The sequence below is a fragment of the Nyctereutes procyonoides genome, unplaced genomic scaffold, assembly GCF_905146905.1.
Source record: "Nyctereutes procyonoides isolate TBG_1078 unplaced genomic scaffold, NYPRO_anot_genome, whole genome shotgun sequence".
Lineage (NCBI taxonomy): Eukaryota > Metazoa > Chordata > Mammalia > Carnivora > Canidae > Nyctereutes > Nyctereutes procyonoides.
This window is the reverse complement of record NW_026575131.1, coordinates 4,690,063-4,710,651: the sequence shown is the minus strand read 5'-3', so window position 1 is coordinate 4,710,651 and position 20,589 is coordinate 4,690,063. Positions and strand designations below refer to the sequence as shown.

At 51.9% G+C, this 20,589-nt stretch overlaps 1 protein-coding gene across 3 annotated transcripts in view; it reads left to right on the top strand.

Annotated features, from left to right (window-relative positions):
- The first annotated feature begins 323 nt into the window (after nucleotides 1-323).
- GRIP2 (glutamate receptor interacting protein 2) overlaps nucleotides 324-20,589 on the top strand; it is a 97,538-nt gene continuing 77,272 nt past the window's right edge. For all 3 annotated transcript variants that reach the window (XM_055344800.1, XM_055344798.1, XM_055344801.1), the window contains exon 1: nucleotides 324-378. In XM_055344800.1, coding sequence (XP_055200775.1) covers nucleotides 324-378 — 55 coding nt within the window. The remainder of the gene's footprint in view (nucleotides 379-20,589) is intronic.

Genomic DNA, 20,589 nt, shown 5'->3' with positions numbered 1-20,589 from the left:
CGAGAGCGCGCGGGCCCGCGGGGTCCCCCTGCAGCCTGGCGCCCCGCCCCCGCCCCGCCCCCGCCCCGCCCCGCCCCCCGCGCCGGGGAAAGCGCGCGCTCTCGGGGAGCGTCGCTGCTCAGCCGCGGGCTCGCGAGCCGAGCGGAGCGCCTGGCGGCCGCCCCGCCACCCCGACCCTCGGCGGCCGCCCATGCCCGCCGCGCCCCGGGCCCGCGGCCCTCCCCAGCGCTGCGCTGCGCCGCCCGGCCCGGCGGGGGCGGGGTCGGGGCCGGGGCCGGGGCCGCGCTGGCGAGGCCGGGCCGGGCCGCAGGGCGGCCGCGGGGATGCGGGGCTGGCGGAGGAACCTCGCGCTCTGCCTGCAGCGGCTGCCGGACGAAGGTAGGACGCGGCCGCTGCCCAGGCCGGGGAGGACCGCCGGGGCCGGGGCCGGGGCGCGGGGCGCGGGGGCCGGGGCACGGGGCGCGGGGGCTGGGAGGCGGAGGGCGGGCGGCCGCTCCGAGGCGCGGGGCTCGCGGGGTCACCGCAGGACACGCGGTGCGGAGCGGAGGGGAGCGGAGCGGAGCGGAGCCTGGCCGGGAGGACCGCGGGGGCGCTCGCAGCGCGGAGCGAGGACCGGCGCGGCGCGGCCGCAGGAGGCTGAGCCCCCGCGAGTCCGGCCCCCGAGCCAGCCCGGCCGGCGCGGGCACCACGTGCCTCCCGGCTCCCGGCTCCCGGCTCCCGGCGAGTTTGCGGGGGGCCGCGAGGTGCGGGCGCTCGCGCGGGGCACTCCGGGGCCGACGCCGCGGCCGCTGGGACCCAACTTTGCTCCGCACGCCCGCGGCACCCGGCGCCGACCCCGCCGCCCGCAGTTGGTCGAAGTTGCTGGGACGCCGGAGGCGGGGGGGGGGGCGGGGGGCTCGGCCGCACTGTCCCCGCACGGCCCCCGCACGGCCCCCGCACGGCCCTGCCGCAGCGCTGCGGCGCCGCCCCCTCCGCCGGGGGCCTCCGGGCTCCCCGCCTCGGTACCTGTTGTCCGAGCCGCGGTGGCGGGGGAGGAGGAAAAGGACCCCGGCCGGGCCCCGCCACCGCCGAGCCAAGTCCGGACTCGGCGCTACTCAGGAATTGCTGGGCCTGAGAGTCGGGGGCAGAGCGCGCTGGGAACGGCCGCCGCCCGCCGCTGCCCACTTCGGGGGCGCGACGGCGGACTCACGGCACCGGGAGCCTCGCGTCTGCTCCTGTCTAACCTTCACAGCCGCCCTCTCGAGAGGGCGCTGTCATTCTTTCCACTTTACAGGTGAGGACACTGAGCCTCAGAGAGAGAAAGCCTCCTGCCCAAGGTCACTCGGCCAGGAGATGGGAAAGCTGCGACATGAACCTAAGTCTGTGTGACCGGCAAGATTTAGGTAGTGTCCGGCCCCCCCTTCCTATCTGCCCCCCAAGGTGGGCCCGGCTCAGTTCATAGCAAAGGATCCATTTTCAACCCAAGCCACAGGCTCCTGTGTGGGGCATGGGGGAGGGGGAGAGGAGGGTGACAGCCAGAGCCCATCCCTGCTCCTCCTGCCCTGGCCCCGGGGTTAAGTCAGATCCGTAACCTCTACCCCACTGTGGACCCAGGTTCCCAGGACCTGGAAGCAGAGCCTGTGGAGAGTCTTGTTTAGACCCTCAGGGGGCCTTAGCTGATGTCCCAAGACCCTGGCAGGCTGACAGCTCTGCCCAGCGGAGGGGGCGGACCTCCCACTCCTCCTCCAACCTGAGTGGATACTGATGGCACAGCCATAGGGCACAGAGAGCACCTGGGTTTCCTTCCCTGGGGTTGAGGGAGGAGGAAGATGGATAAGGCTAGCAACAGGGAGGAGATCTTGGAGGAGTGCCCCTAAGAAAAAAAAAAAATCTTGCAGAGCCAGGTGCCCACGACCAACGTTCAGCCTGAGCTTGGCCCTTCAGAAAACAGGGCAGCTCTGTGATCTTGGACAAGTAAGTCATTCCCTGCCTCTGAGGCTCACCTCTGTATCTGTAAGGGGAGAGCCTAGCCCTGTGTCCTGTGGGGTTCCTAGGGCGGTGAAATGAGGTCTTGGCCCTGGCATAGCACACAGCAGAGCAGGCTCAGAAGTGGGCGCTGTGATGTCCTGGGAGAGAGGATGTTGCTCTCTTGCTCCTGAATCACACTCCCCAGCCTGTGTGTGTATATGTGGGGGGACATGGGTGAGACACGTAGGTGGTATATGTGTACGTGAGGTGTGCATAGAGGCACGTGGGCGTCATCTTTAAGATGCATGTGAGTACCAGTGAGTTTCACATGTGACATGTATGAGGCACGTGGGTCTCGTGATTTCTACAGTCTTTTTGGCTGCCCCTGGCCACATCTTTTGCGAGGAGGCCACTTCTCCCTTCATCAATGCCAGGAGGTGCCCAGCATTTAAGTTTTCCTTGGAAAATCTGACTTGAGATTGATCCTTGAGCTCAGCACTAAATCAGAGGGTGGCTGACTGGTGCATCCACCCTCGCTGGCAGGAAATTACTGTTTTAAAAAGACAAAAATCCCTTTCTCTGGGCCACAGGAACATTAGTTTCTGTGGGCTGGATCTCAAATGAGAGGCTTTGATATATGTGTCCAGCTTGATAAGAGGCTCATGGTAGGAGGTCAGTTAAGCCCAGGAGTGACAGAGACGCAGAGACAGGACTATAGACCTGACATCCTCGGTGAAGAGTTAGTGAGAAGGACATTTTGAATAAAACCAGCTTACCTACTTATTCTGTGGTAGTTTTTCAGGCCCTGAGGAAAGAAGACCAGACTCATGTCCCAGACTTAAGCCTCTCCACTTGCCAGCTCTGTGACCTTAGGCATACTACTTAATTCTTCTAGGCTTCAGCGTTTTTGTTTTTTGTTTTTTCAATCCATAAAGTGGGAAGCGTAGCCTTGCAGGGTGGTCTTGAGCAATCAGTGTTAAGATATTCTACTACAAAGCCTAGCATATAGTAGATACTCAAGAAATGCTAATCCTGCTCTTCTTTTCTTGGTCTTTACCTCTGCTTTAACTTCATATTTGGAGAAATGAATTGGTGCGTTGGTCAGTGGAGTAACTCAGGACTCGGTGGATTTCTGGCTGATGAGCAGCTGCCTTTTGAGGCCCTCCACTCCTAGGGATTGGGGGACCCAATTGGGTTGTGTCTGCCATGTGCCTGCTTGACTCCACCATCTGGCCTTACCCAAGGAGGTTGGTCAAAAGCGGAGTTATGCTCCCCGCTATGCCACCCCACACATACACACACACACTTGCGTATTACATGTGTCCAGATCTCTCTGCAGGTTTTGGAACTGGAAGTAGTAGTCATGTCTGTTGAAGAGAGACACGGGCAGCCACTGAGATTGGAGAACTCTGATTCTAACTTCATGATGCTTCTGAGTTTATGTGTGTGTGTGTGCGTATGTGCATGTGTGGCTTGTGTAATGTAATTCCACCTTGATGCTTATGGTCCTGTAGACAGTGACACATTTGCTTGTATTCGTTGCAGTAAAATGCTTCCAGAGGACTTCCCTCTGCCCCTCACCACCTCCAGGTTCTTGCTGGTCTCTGTTTGGGATCCAAAAAATGAAAGCCAGGCTTCAGCTTTGCGTTGCCCCCAGACCATCAGATAACAAAAGTTCAAGGTGCCCAGTGCTTGGGGAATGTGAAGTTGAAAGCAGCAGCAATTCCGAGTGGGCAGGCTGCTTGCAGGAGGGGGGCGCTGCAGCCCGGGGCAGGTCAGCTTTCCGCTGGCAGATCCTTCCCATGGTGTGGCCTGATTAATTTTCTTCCTTATGCCAGTCCTTTCTGCTCTCTAATGGGCTCTTGGAATGTGAGCCAGGAGGGTTAATAGAAGTCATCTCGTCTTATTAGAGAGATGGGAAATTCGGAAGCAGTGAGGAGGAAATGACTTTTTATTCATTCAACAAATATTTATTGGGCCCTGTTCTGGGGGCCGAGGATATGGCCATGAATGAGACAAAGACCGTGCTGTAACAGACTTCAAGTCCTAGGGAGGAGGGACAGGGGCAAGGAAATAAAAATAGGAATGGGACAGTACTAGAGTCATGAGTGAGATGAGGGTTAACACAGGAGCAGAGGGGAATGTTGTGGGGAGTTCCAGGGGAAGGGACTTCTCCAGATAGGCTAGCCAAGGGTGGTCAGGGAAAGCCTCTCTGAAAGGTGACTTTTGAGCTGAGACTAAAGAGCAGGAAGGCTCAGGCATGCCAAGAGCAGAAGGCAGAGCTAGTAGGCAGGGTAACAGCAAGTACCAAGAAAAGCCCTGGTTTGCAGGGTGTAGTGTGGAGAGGACCAATTTGACCTGTTGGAGGAAGAGCAAGGAGTGAGAGAAAGGGAGAGTGACGAGCAGTGAGGCTGGAGGAGCCAGATCATGAAAGGCCAGATCACTGTAGGGGCAGGAGCGTGGATATTATTCTGTGTTGGGAGCTGTTGAAGTCTTGACCAAGGGCTTGGGCTGGCTCCGAAGATGAGCAAGGTTTGGAGTGATGGAGATGGCAGTGGGGAGAGGCACGCCAAGCAGAGGAATGGCATGAGTAAAGGAGCGGAGGTGGGAAAGCTGTAGGGGGCTGAGGCTGCCAGACAGGCAGGGACCAAAGGCATTGAATGCCGCTCCGGGGAGCTGTCTAGAGTTCTGACAGGCACATCCGGTGTCCCTGCAATTATGGACTCGTGTGTGTGTGTGTGTGTGTGTGTGTGTGTCCGTGGTACCCAGCTAGCTGATGTGTCCCTGTGCCGGTTACCTAGGAGACAACGGGAAGACGATGGGGCAGGATCTGATTGGCTACTCACTCCCGCTGCTCATCTCTGTGTCAGAACTGCAGGCAGAGGTTACAAATGGTCCATGCGGGCATGCCAAGTGCTAAAAGGGGAGCTTGGGGATGTTCATTGCCCCGAGTCCTGTGTGTATGTGTGTGTGTGTGTACACGCGAGTACGTGCATGTGTGTGTGTGGTTGCCGGTGCATGTGTGTGCCTGTCTTGAACAAAGCGGCGGCATCTGGAGCTAATGCACTTCCTGCTGTGAAACATCTGCTCATTGCCTTAAATCAGGTAGTGGGGGCCCAGATAAATTTAAGAAGAACCAGCCAGACTTGGGAAAGGCTCTTTTGTTTGGTTTTAATAACTGCGATGTCAGCCCTGGAGCTGATTTTCAACGTTTCCCTCTATCTCTAAAAATGCAAATAAAGCTTTGAGTGACGGAGGTTATGTCCTGTGACATGGACTGTGATGTCAGTTTGCAGAATTGCCTCCTCCACCCCGCCAAGAAGGTTGGTTTGAGATTGTAGTTCTGTTTTTTCCCCTCCCCTCTCCTTTAGAACAGTAATGCCCTCTCTTTCTTCTACTTTGTGGGTAAAAGGACAAGGAATCCACACTTTAATTTTGCTGAGGAAGGGAATGGGGAAACAATAAACAAAACCCACCAAAGTGTTTCCTTTGCAGTTGACTTTTTTTTTTAATTTTTATTTATTTATGATAGTCACAGAGAGAGAGAGAGGCAGAGGAAGAAGCAGGCTCCATGCACCGGGAGTCCGACATGGGATTCGATCCCGCGTCTCCAGGATCGCGCCCTGGGCCAAAGGCAGGCGCTAAACCGCTGCGCCACCCAGAGATCCCTGCAGTTGACTTTCTAAAGCAGCAGCCCAGGTGGGCTTGGGAAGAGACAAAACATGGCAACAACAGCAACCAGCTCCAGGGCTACAGAAGCTTTCTTAGTCTCTCATTCCCCACTCCTGCCTCCCACTGTGTGGGGCTTGGCAGTTGAGGCAGCTGGTGAGGAAGGAAATGAGGATTTCCTTGCTCCCACCCTTGGTTTCTCTGTCCTGTGCTCAAGTTTTAATGTTCTTTGTTTGATGAGCCTCCTCTGCCTCTTTGTCTTTGGAAAAAGAAATCATCCTGTTTCTTGTTGGAAACAAATCATACCATGTCTTCCATTCATGTCTCTGTTTCTCCATGTCTCTCTCACCACGGGTCAGAGGTATTTTACCTGAAACATACCTTTGGGAGTGGTTTCCATCCGTTTATACATTCCTCATGTGCTCCATTACTTAAGGAGGGGTCTTGCACTTGCATGCCTAAAGGGGCAAGGCAAATGACCCAGTAGATGAGTGAAGAAGGCTTCAGGCCTTTGCACTTGCTGTTCCCTCTGCTGGGTTGATCTTACATGTACACAGTTCACTCACTTCATTTAGATCTATGCAACTGTCTCGTCTTTAGAGAGGACTTCCCTGACCCTCCCAGCTTTTTAGTCCATAGCTTTCTTTTTCTTACCAGAGTTTGCACTTCCTGACCTTATGTTATATCCTTGTTCATTGCCCCTCTCTCTCACTATATGCAAGTGCCATGAGGGCTGTGGTTGTGTGTCTATCTTATTCTCTATGTTATCCCTGGTAACCAGTACATTGCCTGGCACTTGGTAGTTGTTCAGTAAACATTAGTGGATGAAGGGAGTGAAATGGGTCTGGGGGACAGAGACTGTATGTAGACTTTATAGGAGCTCTAGCTCAGCATCCCAGATCTGATTTTTCTAGAGAAGCAAAAAATCTAGAGTTTTACATGCCACCTCCCAACTGCAAAATGTTAAACACCGATTCAAACAAAGACCTTGGGAGTCCAGCAGTGCTCCCTTTGGAGTTGGAGGGCTCTAGTACCCCAGGCCCTTCACCATCTGGCTGCAGTGACCTTTCTTCCCTCCTTAGTCATGTGCCGACCTTGTTCAGCCCCACCTCTGAGCCTTTGCTCAGGCTGCCGCTCTGCCTGGAGTGCTTCCTCCACCCGCTCCTCCACCCAGAAAAATATTGTTTCCTCTGGTTCCAACCCCAGGCCAGGCCAATGTGCAGTTTCCCGTGTCCTCCTCCTCCCAACATGGCAGTGTTAGCCTCTCCCTCCACGTTTCTGTCCTGGCCCCTTTCCTTTTTGGAGCACAGTCATGTCTACTCATCTGTCTCCTCTACTATACACAGAGCTCCAGGAGCAGCAGCCCTGTCTATCCCTCTGTAGGTCTGCAGCACTGGCATACAGTTGGTGACCACTAAGTGAGTGGTGCATGAAATAGAAAGGAAGGGGGGGAACACACCTTTCTGAGCATCTACTGTGAACTGGGCCCTGTACTGACGATGTTCACATCCTTCACTCACAGTGGCCTAGTAATGAGGATGTTGAGGCTCAGAGGGACTGTGGACTTGGCCTGAGCTCCTGGTGTGTGCGGGGCTCCCCACTGAGGTGAACTGCCTCTCCCTGCCTGGTGTGCAGTCCCTGCCTCATTCCATTCCTTTTTGAAAGATTTTATTTAATTATTTGAGAGAGAAAGGCTGAGTGGGGAGCTTGATGCAGGGCTCAATCCCAAGATCCCAAGACCATGACCTGAGCCAAAGGTGGACGCTTACTTAACCCACTGAGTCCCCCAGGCGCCCCTCATTCCAATATCTAAACAAACCTCTATGACTTGGCCTTTCTGAGCTTCTCTGTAAAATGGGAGCATTACCAGCCTCCAGGAGAGCTGTTGTGAGGATCCAGAGATGACAGATAGGGGAGGGCTTTGCCAGCTATATAGAGTAGGGTGTACTAGTGGGATGGTGACTGGCACAGTGAGGGGGCAGTGCCCAGTTACTCACTGAGCAGGACCACACCTCGCCTGTGTATTCGAGCGTTCTGAGGAAATATTTATTCTCCTTCTCATTTATTCTTTAAGTCTGCAATTTCATTATCAAGCCCCTACTATGTGCCAGCTACTTCTCTTTCACTTTATATTCTGGGAAACCTGACCATGTGTAGGTCTTACTGTCTTCATCTCACAGCTGTTAACCCAAGGCACAGCGGTTAAGTCACTTGCCAAGATGTGCTGCTAGGAAGTGGCAAAGCAGATTTCTATCCCAGGAATCTCTTTCTCCCAAACCAGGGCTCTTTCCTTGACCTCAGGCTGCTTCCTTTGGAATTCTGTTTCCAAAAGTCACAAGCAATGAGGTACCCAGGAATTCTCCCTGGGGTTGGGAGTTGGCACTGACCTCTGACCTGAGAGAACACGAGTGAGTGGCCAGGAAGGGAAGGGCACTTACGGCCAAGAGATCAGTGTGTGCAAAAGCACAGAGTTGAGAAAAACCTGGTGTGACCACAGTTGTGCAGTTTGGCTGGCATGTCAGCTGCATGCACTGTGTGTGTGGGAGGGGTGGGCACGATTCTGGCTGGGGAGAGATTGTGAGGTTAGAGATGGCCACACCCTGGTCACAAATGGGACTTTCTTGACCCTGACAATGGTGCAAAGAAATTGGTTGTCATTAAACTTGAGTGTGTGTGTGTGTGTGTGTGTGTGTGTGTTGGGGGGGCAGGGTGGGATTGACATTAAGAAAATAAATAGAGAGCAGCCTGAGTGGCTCAGTGGTTTAGCACCGCCTTCAGCCCAGGGTGTGATCCTGGAGACCCGGGATCGAGTCCCGCGTCGGGCTCCCTGCGTGGAGCCTGCTTCTCCCTCTGCCTGTGTCTTGCCTCTCTCTCTCTCTCTCTCTCTCTCTCTCGAATAAATAAATAAAATCTTAAAAAATAAATAGATCTGCAGCTTTCTTCAGAGGACCTGGTAACCCTGGGCTTATATTTCTGCTGTCCCGTGTGGGCTGGGAGTGTATTCCCATGTTCCCTGTCCGGCCCCCGATGCGTTCACTCACTTGCTCAGCCTTAGTGGTATTTCTTTTTGAGATCTTGAACTCACTCACTAATAGAGTTTGAACTTCGTCTCATCATCAAGTAGCTGAAGGGATTTTAAGCAAGAGGTGGCACGTTTAGGAAGCTTCTGCTGGCTGCTGGGGCATGGAAGGCAAGGTGAGGCAGGGAGACTCCCAAAATGACCATGTTAGATGCATCTGCTCAGCCTTGCAGGGTGCCTTATTCACATTGTCTCTGTTCCCCCTAACAACCCTGCAAGGTCGGGTTATCAGCATTCTCAGAGGAAATGGAAGCTACAAAAGTAGATGCTGGGAAAGAAAGGATTGAAAAATTGGACTACTTAAAAATATAGAAGTTATGTATGACTAAAGGCATTTTTCACAAGGTTCCAAGACAAGCCACGGATTGGGAGGAAAAGTATTTACAACATACATCACAGGTAAAGACTGATATCCAGTGTATATCAAGATCTCTTGCCAATAAGAAAATATACACAGTTAATAAGAAAGGTCAAGAAGTCAATAAGAAAAGATAGTCTAAGAGGAACATCATGGATTCAAGCAGGATGTTACTGGAAGACAAACGGCCAGAAAGTGAATGAAAGACGGCCAACCTCAACATTGTATGGGATTATTCTATTAGCGTGAGGAAAATTCTCAGAGAAACAATAGCACAGTATCAATTTTAAGGAGAAGTTAAAAAATTCATAGCATCTAGTGTTGGTGCGGTCACAGGGGACGCTGAAGCTGACGTGCAGGAAGGAGAGGCAGATAGGAGGGCAGTTTAATAAGCTATCTGGCAGTTTGGAAAGCTCATAAACCCTTTGACCCAACTATTCCTTTTCTAAGTGTAAGTATTATAAATATTTTCTAGTCTAGAGAAAAAAAAATCTAGCACAGATGCATAAGGCACCATGGACAGAGACATTTGCTGCGGTGTTAGCAGAGGGGAAAAAGGAAATACACCAACTGTCCATCAGTGGCAGACTGGCATGGGAACACAGGGCTACGTGGTTCTGATGAAAACCTCCAACCACATCAGTGGTCTTTCTGGAACCTCTGCTCCCATTTGCCAAGTCCCCACCCCTTCTGCCGACGGGAACTGCGGTCACCTGTTCCTGGCACTATGCCCAATATTCCTTCTTTTTACACAAACAGCAGCATACTGTCGTGTACTTCTGCACCTTGCTCTTTTATCATGAGACATATTGTCCCTGAAGAGGAGTGATTAAGACATTTGTGCTTTTTGAAGAGCAATGTAAGACCGGGGGGTTAAGAAATAGATCATTCTCAGCTCCCGGTGCAACATGGCTCTCCAAAATGGCTGTTCAGATTTCTAGTCCCCTTTGGGATTCATGTAATTTTACAAAAGGAGAAAAAAAAAACCTTGAGGTGGGTGTGCTTGTTCAAGGTCCCAGGGCTGATGGTGACTTTGGTTTGGCCTCTGGCCTGTCTGCTCCACAGGGCAGAGACTGCAAGCCCAGAGTAGGGGGACATAGGCAGCAGAATGGGCCAGATGTGGCAATGGACAACTGTGGAGGGCCGGGCCTGGATGACACTCAGTTTCCTGCCTGGGATTTCTCCTGGCCTGGGGGGAGTATGCTAGAGCCTTTCACTGAGCTGGGGGGCAGGTAGGGGTGGATTTTAGGGGGCTGAGTGTGAGAGACCTGCCAAGAGGCATCTGCCCTGGAGGCCTCTGGATGGATAGCTCTGGCAGCTGGCAGTCCAGCTGGGGAACCCCATGGAGGGGTGCCCTTTGAACAACCATTTTTCAACTGTATGAACAAATGCTTTCCCTCTCTAGTCCAGCAAGGATAATTTATCCTAGGGTGAAAGATGAATTCTCCCAGGAAGTTCCACTGCCAGAGACCAGGGAGCCTCAAATTTACCGCTTGCCTTCTGTGCTGATGGAGCTGGGCCTCAAGATTTATGTCTGGGGGCTCATGGGCAGCTGGCGGTAGTTGGCAGGAGTCCTGGGGGACAGGCAGGGTGGGGAGAGCTGTATTTTATAGTGAGGCTGGGCCCCAGGAGGCTGTAAATCTCTATGGTCTCCCAGCCTCCCAAGAGAGGCTGCCTTCCTCAAGGGAGTGGGAAAGGGGCTCAAGGGGATGATGCCTGGAGGACCGTGGAGAGTCCCCTCCCTCAGAAGCCACATGGTCCAGCTCCCTCAGCTTCTGGGTGGGGAGACTGTGTCCAGAGAGAGGGAGAGTGCAGGTCCCAGGGAAGGCCAGGGTTCTTCAGACTTGAAGGGTCAGACTCTGGTTTGTGTAGTTTTCTTTTCGCTGTTTTTGTTTCTTTCGAAGATAAGCCAGCCCAAACCACAGATGTCCCTCTGAACTACTCTTGATTGAGTGCTGGCCATTTGCTGGTACCATATGCTGACAGAGACCTCAGGGGTCTCTGCTATCCAGGACCCCACAGAGTGAGGTAGGGGTGCCTCACCCAGGACCATCTTTTGAAGAAAGAGATGGAAAAAAAAAATCTAGGAGTTTTAGTTTACGTTTGTTTTCTATCACATTTTAGTTTTTTTCTAGTTTGGTGTATGCTTATAATTGAGTGACACGTGGATATGGGAACACATGGGTAAGTCATAAATAATATGCAGGGCAATGCGCAGACATTTTTATACAGATGAGGTGCAAGAGCAAAAGGATTTGAGGACCAGTCCCTGCCCACTTGTTGGACTATAGTAGTTGGAGGGACCCTGGGATCCTGGCTGAGATTTCCCTTGATTGGAGGGCAGAGGGCAACATTTACTGAGTATCTACTAAGTGCTGGGCACGGGAAACCTTCGCGATGCCCAGCACACAAGAAAGATCTTGAAATCTTTCAAGAATTGGATTCTACAACAACAGTGGGGGATACGGGTGGTTAACACCATTTTACAGACAGGGAGATGGGGGCCCAAAGAGGAGAAGAGATTCGCCCCACTTTGTGGCTGAGCTAGGACTTGTTTCTCAGCCCTCCTGTGGGCCAGTTTCATGGTTTGTCCTTTTTCTATCTCCAATTAAAAAAAATAAAACATAAAATGGTTGTTGGGCGTTTGAACTATTTTAAATAATTAAACACAGAGTTATCAGTAAAAACAACAGCAACAACAACAACAAAAAACATTGTAATGTCCCTTCTTCTCCATACAGCACTGATATGTACACATTTTCCTGGCCTCTTGCAGTCATTAAAAAGAATATCCTTTTCTTTAAAAAAGATTTTATTTGAGGCACCTGGGTGGCTCAGTGGTGGAGGGTCTGCCTTTGTCTCAGGGCGTGATCCCTGGGTCCTGGGATCGAGTTCTGCATCGGGCTCCCCACAGGGAGCCTGCTTCTCCCTCTGCTTATGTCTCTGCCTCTTTCTGTCTCTCATGAATAAATGAAATCTTTTTTTTAAAAAGGGAGAGAGAGAGAGAGAGCATGTGGAAGCCGGGGGGGGGGGGTGTGCAGAAAGAGAGGGAGCAAGTAGACTTCACGTCCAGCGTAGAGCCTGATACTGGGCTCTATCTCACAACCCTGAGATCAAGACCTGAGCCAAAAATCAAGAGTCAAATGCTTAATCGATTGAGCCACCCAGGTGCCACAAGAGTATCCTTATATATTAAGTCACTTTCTCTCTGATTAAGTATGAAGTTATTGTTAAATGTAGACCATTCTGGAAAGAAAGATTAAAAAAACAAGAAGAAAGTTAAAATCATCCTCCATCAACCCACCATCCAGAGACAACTTTGGTGCATCTCCTTCCAGTCTTCTTTCCCTCGCTGTCTATTTTTGTTGAGATCGTATGAATATACCATTTTGTGGGGTTTTTTCTTTGTTAAGTTTTATAGGATCAGTTACAGAATGCCCCCTGGGGTGTCTGTAGCAGATGGAGTATATCCACCTGCTCCCCCACGTTTGGGGATCAGGGTTGTTTCCAGCATTGTGCTGTTATAAACAAGGCTGTGGCGAGACTCAGCTTTCCTGTGGTCGCCATCAGCTTTGATGTCATTCTGCATGGCCTTTTTCCCCCTGCAGATGTTATTTCTTACACTTGTCATTTTTAATGGCCATGTAACCTCCTGGAGTGTTGCTGTTCCTCATGTTCCAGGCCATTTCCCCCTCTCTGGATCCCACCAGGCTTCCCCACTCCCTCTGGGAAGCCACCCCCTGCCCTAATCCCTCCCTTCCAGCACCTTCAATGCAGGGAACCAACCTCCAGTGGGGAAGGGAGGGCTGTCATCATCTTGCCCAAGCCCCAGGCATTTGCTGCCTCCCTCTTGCCCTTGTCCCAGTCCTGTGGCACTCAGACCCTTTGTGGCTTGATTCCTTCCTTTCTCCTGTCCTTCTGTGGTTGTTTAACTATGACCTGCCATATACCAGCCACTGTTCTAAGTGCTGGGATACAGTAGTAAACAAGACAGTGCTTGTCCTCATGGCACAGGGGAGAGAAACCATAAACTGGTGGAGAAATGAATACAAGTTCACAGGGAGAAGTGCCGCTCAGAAGACAAGAAACGGGGATGAGATGAAAGAGGGTGATGGGTGGTCAGGGAGGGCCTCCTGGAGGAGGTGACGTGTGCTGGGACCAACCAAGGGAGGATCTGGGAGAGGAGGATTCCAGGCAGAAGAAAAGCAGGGACAGAGGCCCTGGGCACTCTCTGTATGTTTGAGGAGCGGAAGCCGGTGTGGCCACAGTGTGGTGGTGGAGCAGGAGAGTGGAATGGGGTGAGACTGGTAGGCCAGCAGGTGGGTGTCTTCTTCTTTTTTTTTTTATTTATTTATTTATTTATTTATTTATTTATTTATGATAGTCACAGAGAGAGAGAGAGGCAGAGACACAGGCAGAGGGAGAAGCAGGCTCCATGCACCGGGAGCCCGATGTGGGATTCGATCCCGGGTCTCCAGGATCGCGCCCTGGGCCAAAGGCAGGCGCCAAACCGCTGCGCCACCCAGGGATCCCTTTTTTTTTTTAAGATTTTATTTATTCATGAGAGACAGAGAGTGGGGGAGGAGGCAGAGAAAGGAAGAAGTGGGTTCCCTGCTTGTGGGACTCGATCCCAGGACCTTGGGATCATGACCCAAGCCGAAGGCAGATGCTTAACCAACTGGGCCACCCCGGTGCCCCTGGGTCTCTTCTGAGGGTCATGGGAAACCTTCGCGATGCCCAGCACACAGTAGGTGCCTCATTGAGCTAGCCACTCTTATTGCTGCTCCCTTCTTCATGAAGAAGGTCAAGAGGTGAGACTGGCTTGCTCCAGAGTACACTGGGGCTGCTGCCTGGCCTCCTTGGGGTCTGACCTGTCTCCTTGCTGTGGCTCATGCCTGTTTCCTCGGACAGCTGCCCTAGCACAAGCGGGCTCTGCGCATCAGTGGTCCCCCCACCACCTCACTGGGCTCCAGAATTGGGGGTCTGATAGGCCCATGTTTGCTCTGAACTGTCCTTCTATGTGAAATAGGCTCCTTCTGCCTCCCGGGGGTACTAGGAGGTTTTGCTGGCATGTAGTGGGGGCTTACTCACGTCAGCATCGAAGACACTAAATCATACATCCTATAAAATATTTCATCTAGAGAGCTCTGTAATGTTTGTCTGAGGGGTTGGGTGAGCAGCCTGCAGCAGCTCTGGTGCTGCAAGCTCCCTGAAGGGAGGTGGCTGGTGGCCCCTCAGGGAAAATCCAAAGCAATTGCATTGATTCTGCACTTAATTTAATGAAAAGGCCCTGCAGGGAGGCAGAGGCAGTGAGGCAGGGCTTGTGGGCTTGGGCAGGAGCGATTCTGGGGAGATTTATGATGCTTCATGAAAGATTCAGATCCACGCTGAACTTAGGAGATGCTGGGCTCAGTGCTCTGGGCTCTGTCTCCGTGGCCTGAGAGGCAGATGGTCTGAGGCTCCTAATGGCCGTGATTGCTGTGTGACCCTGGGCAAGTCATGGCCCCTCTCTGGGCATTCTAGGTTCCTTCCTCCCCCAAGGTCCCTGACCCTAGCCTGCCCTCTGCTTCCCACCAGACCTGCATTTTACAAGCCTTTCCACACTGTGAGATCTTCCTCCTCACAGCCTGCACCCTTCCCCCACCCTCACCAAGTTGTTTTTCCACTTTACAGCAGAGAAAACTGAGGCTCTGAGCAGTTCCCTGGTGTTTCCAGAGTCACACAGCAGGCCTGGGGCAGGGGTGGGGTCTGGCCCTTTCAGCGGGGGAGTCCAGAGCCTCCATGACGGGCTTGAAGGCCACTTAGGATGGGTGGCAATTGGGTTTTCCACACAGCCCTGTGTGGAGTCTGTCCTGTTGTATTTTACTTTCCCATCCCCCAGAGAGGGGTCAGGAGAGTTAAGGGACCAGCGTGGACCCCCAGGCAACTGACGTCAGAGCCAAGAATGTAATCAGGTCTTGGTCTGGCCTTTCTCCCCTGCACACTGTGGAAGTCTTGGGGCCCTCCTGGCTTGATCTCAGCCTCTCCACTCACTTGCTGTGTGACCCTAGATGAGTGACCTAATGTCTCTGAGCTTCTGTGTCTTCATCTATAAAAGGAGGATGACAATATGCCCACCTCCCAGGTTCCTGGGAGTGGGGGCGGCGGGGGATCGGCTATGGGGTAAATGGCCTACAGTAGTACTCAATGTCCATTTTCTCAGAAAAATTGTAACTCTAGGGCTGCTCTAGCCCTGGAGAAAATCATACTAAAAGAAGGGCCCCTTCCTTTCCAAGCCCAGGGCTTTGCTGGCGTGGCCCCTCCCAAGGCAGGAAGAGGAGGGAAGAAACGTATCGTAGGCTGGTGGTTGCAGATGGCAGGCAGCTAATTTATTTACCTCTTCCTAATAAATATGCACGACACATAAATAAAATATTTCACTTGTACTGCTCCACCCGGATCCAGGCAGGCAGTGACAGCCAGCAGTGTAGCTCTGAAGCAGGCTGTGTGTGTGTGTGTGTGTGTGTGTGTGTGTGTGTGTAGTCTGGTGAGAGGGTTAATGAGCTGATTATTCCTTCTTTAACCTAATTTCTTGTCACATTTCAGCAGCACTCAGAGTTCCTCCTCATTCTGGAGGTGCTGGGCTTCCCTTCCAGACCTCCCAGCTAGGCCTTAGCACCCATTTGCTTCCCTTGGAGCTGGGCAAGACTGGACTGGACTGTCCCTGGAGGTAGTGAGCTCCCCATCGAGGCTGCTGTCAAAAGGGTTCCTGTTCTGCAGAGGGGTTCGGACTAGTTGACTCTTGGGACATCTCTGGAGATGGTTTGCTCACTGTGGCGAGCCTGGTTTTTCCAGTTCATGCACTGGTGCCCTGGCAAGGGTCCCAGCCTCTGCAACTGTCCCTGCCGCAGTCTGTTCTCTCCTGTACCTTCTCTGACCCAGCTCATCCGGGGGCCCAGAAATCCAAGTCATAAGACAGGGTGATAATCCCTGGACGGCCATCCCCAGAGAGCTAGAGTGGGGCAGGAGACCAGGGCCAGCCTGTGGAGTCACAAGAACCGGGTACCATTGCTGCTTTGCCATGTTTTCAGAGACCTTGGACGACTTACCTCCCTTCTCTAGGTCTCCTCTGTGAAATGGGCCCAGTGTTGGTGTTTATCTGACGGGGTTGCTGTGAGGCTTGTTCATTCATTCACAGATGAGTCACTGTGACACAAATCATTGTGTCAACATCATTGACAGATGTTCACTGAGCAGCTGCTATGTGCCAGGCACTGCCTTAGGCCCAGGGGGTATCGTGGTGCCTAAGAAAGATGAGCACCTTGTCCTGATGGATCTTACATTCTGTGTGCAAGCCAGCCAGGCACCATGTCAGCAGAGAGGTGTGCTAACAACGGCCACGAAATGAGCATCAGTGAAGCAGAGTCGGGTCACAGAGATGGTAGAGATGCTTCCTCAGTTGCGGCACTCAGGGAAGGCTTCCCTGGGGAGCTGACAATTGAACATGCACTTGAATGATGAGAAGGTGCCAGCTCTGCAAAGAACTGCACAGGCAGAGGGAATAGTGCGTGCAATGGTCCTGAGGTGCAGACAAGTCTGGTGTTGTTTGGGGAAGGCCAGGGCAGCAGGAGGAGTGAGATGAAGCAGCTGACACATCTGGCACAGGTCTTGGCCTAGGGCAGATACTTGTTGTCTGTCTTCCTCCTTCCCACTGCCCTCCTGCTTTCTTGCTCTCCCTGAACTGTGCTTGAATACTCCATGTAACCTTAATGTGAGGGTCAGAGATTCCTATAACATCCAAGATGGAAATGCTTCGTGATTTGTTCAAAGACACCTTTTAGACACATCCCAAGTACACGTACACCTAAGTCTCATGAGTAGCCTATGGTTTCTGTGCCCAACTTGTAACCATATTCAGCATATATAGTCAACAAAGGGTCATATCCTGAATATATAAAGAGCTCCTATAAATCAACAAGAAACCACCCCCCCCAGACAGCAAATTGGACAAGAGACTTGAGTAGGTGCTTCACAAAGGAGATCCCAATGACCAGTAAACATATTAAAAGGTACTCAACAGCATCTTACAAAGGGAAATGGAAATTAAAACCACAGGGAGATACCCACCAGAAGGGCTGACATTAAAAAGACTGACAATACTGAGTGTTTGCGTGGAGGTGGAACAGCAGGACTTTCATGCACTGAGAGTGGGAGTGTAAATGTCACTTTACTAAAGATTCCCTGGAGGGACAAGGAGCAGCTTACATCACACCCCACAGAGCAACATGGAGTCACATTCACCCGGCCATCCTCTCTTCTCTCTTCCAGCCTGTCCCCTGGCAGCCCTGGTGCTGGGTCTCTTCTCCCACTCCCTCTCCCTCCCCTTCACAGCCTTTCCTTTGTTGCCCTGCCCATCAGCTTTGCTTCCAAGCTTGCACACCAGTGTCCAAAACAGAAGCCAGGCTCTTTCTCAAGCCTGCTGAAGGAGGTGGTACCAGGTTATAAAGTACAGAAACCCAACCCCAACTGGCCTAAGCCAGGAAGAGAGCTTACATGTTTACATCAGCTTCAGGAAGGGCTGAATCCAGGGGCTCAAAGGAGGACATCACAGCTTGATCTTTTCATTCCTTGCCTCTCTTTCTCTGTTTTGCTGGCTTTGCTCCAGACTCCTATCATTCTACATTCTGATGGGGAAAGAAGGCACAGATGGCTCCAGCAAAAGTCCTGGGGCTGTGTCCCATTGGACAGTATTGGGTCACATGTCCATTCCTTAGCCAATTCCTGTAGCCTAGAGAATGGACTATTCTGACTGGCTAAACCTGGGTATTGGCCCACCTTGGAAGCAAGATAAGCCCCATAAAATACACGGACAGAGCGTCTCCCCACCTAGAGCAAAATCAGGGTGTTATTACCAAAAGAAGGAGAGCTGGATGTTGCATGGCTAGAAACAACTGATGTCTACTCTGGGGGCCTCCATTCACTTGGGTGAGGAGAGAGGGCTTAGAGTCCATCAGTCAGGGTTCTCTAGAAAAACAGAATCAGTATGAGATCTATATATCTATCTATCGAAAGATTTTATTTTAAAGAATTGGCTTGTGTGATTGTGGGGCTGGCATACGGACACCTGTAGTGCAGCTTGGGCAGGCTGGAAACTCAAGCAGGGGGTTTCTCTTCTGCAACCTTGAGGCAGAATTCTCTTTCTTCCTGGGGGAACCTCTGTCTTCGCTATCAAGACCTTCAACTGATTAGATGAGGCCCACTCACAACATGGAGAGTAATCTGCTTCACTCAAAGCCTGCTGATTGTCAGTGTTAATCACATCTACAAAAATAACTTCACAGTGACTTCTAGACTGGTGTTTGACAAAACAACTGGGTACCATGGCCTAACCAACCTGACACATAAAACAAATAATCACAGAGCGACAAAGATGTTTATTTATTCATTCATTCATTCATTCATTCATTCATTCATGAGAGACAGAGAGAGAGAAAGGCACAGACATAGGCAGAGGGAGAAGCAGGCTCCATGCAGGGAGCCTGATGTGGAACCTGAACCCGGGTCTCCAGGATCACACCCCAGACCGAAGGCAGCACTAAATGGCTGAGCCACCAGGGCTGCCCCAAAGACATTTATTTAAATAAGTATTATATGATAATGTAAAAATGTGTTTGTCCCCTTCCCACCTAAGGCTGGGAGAACCACTTGGGGAAGGACAGGAGAGGTCACATGGCCTCAGCACAGGGAGAGGAAAGGAGAACTTTTGGGGGCCACCAGGACCTGGGTGTGGTTCTCGCTCACTATCATGGAGTGTTGGCTCAGCATCTGCTCTAGGACGTGAAGCACAGGGGTGGCCAGACCAAGCCTCTGTCCTGCAGGGTCCCCAGGCTGGTGGAGAGGCAGCCCCGGCATCCAGCATGATGTTTCACGGTGGGATCAGCAGCTCTCCCAGTGCCCTGGCATGAGGTGGTTTAGCCGTGGTTCAGCTGCTGTGCTGAATGGAGTGGGGTGCTGGTCTCACTGATGGAAGAATCACAGTAATTAGTGCCAGAGGCTGTTACACATGCATCGGACAGGCCTGGCCCACTTCCCAGTCCGGCGCTGACCACAGCCCAGAGGAATGGTGAGGAAGAGCGTGAGGTTCCGGCCACCTCTGCCACTGTGGAGTTGTGAGTCCTGGGAGCTGCTCCCTTCTTGGTGCTGCTCTCTCCATTGGTGGGACCCTAGAGAAGTCCATGTTTGATGAAGGCTGATTGCATGCCTTGTGTGCAGCCCAGGGCCAAGGGTTTTGCTGACTTTGAGTCAGAGGGATATTCCAGAAGCTGAGATTCTGGAAGGGAAACCACCTCTTTGTGCCTGGTTGCACGGCGGGTTGGTGAGGGTGGGAGGCTGAATTGCAGCCCCGGTCAGCCTGGCTCCAGAGCCATGGCATACTTACCTTCGTGGCAGAAGGAATCTCAACAGAATCCCAAACAGCTGCTGGGCCATTTCAGTACTACCCTTAAAATAACCACAATCCCTTTCACTTGTGGGACACCTGTGTGACACAGTGGTTGAGCATCTGCCTTTGGGTCAGGTCGTGATCCCAGGGTCCTGGGATGGAGTCCCACATCAGGCTCTCGCAAAGAGTCTGCTTCTCCCTCTGCCTGTGTCTCTGCCTCTCCCTCTTTCTCTGTGTGTCGCTCATGAATAAATAAATAAAATCTTTGAAAAAAAACCCTTTCACTTTTAAAGTACTCTTCAGTTTGACAGAATTGTCATGTCTGTTGGTATGTGAGATCTCACCACCGACCAGCCTTGGGAAGTGTGCAAGAAGGTTGTCTCGGGAGCGTGAAAACAAAACAAAACAAAACAAAACAGAAACAACCCTATCAAAGTATAACTTATGCACAATAAAATGCATGCATTTTCAGTGTATAGTTTGGTCCGTTTTGACAGAGATCTGCACCTGTGTGACTACCACCACAGTTTATGTATAATTAGAACATTCCCATCACCCCCCAAAGTTGTCTTGTGTCCTTCTCAAATAGTTCCTGCCACCCTTTGTTCCTGCCAGACCCTGGCCACTGCTGATCTGCCTTTTGTCTATGTATCTCAGATTTGTCTTTTTTGGAGTTTCGCGTAACTGGAATCATGCAGCATGTAGTTTTTTTTCTGCCATGTTCAACTCATGCAACATGTTTTAAGATCCATCCAGTCTGTTGCGTGTGTCAGGACCTTGTTCTTTTTCTTGCTGAGTGTCCCCAGAGAGTGGGTACACCTCAGTTTCTTTATCCAGTCTCTTCTTGTTCATGGGCGTTTGGGTGGATTCTAGTTTGGGGTCACTGTGACTAAAGCTGCTGCGCACACCCATGTCCAAGTGTTGATGTGAGCACGTTTCCATTTCTCCAGGCTAATTCCTCAGGAGTGGGGGATGGGGCTGCACGCTAAATGTTATGGTCAACATTCTGTAAGAAACAAGCCCATTTTATGGATAAGGAAATCGAGAGTCAGAGAAGGCAGCTGGCCTGGGTCACCCAGTACAAAAACAATCCAGCCCAGAGCTCTTTTACCTCGC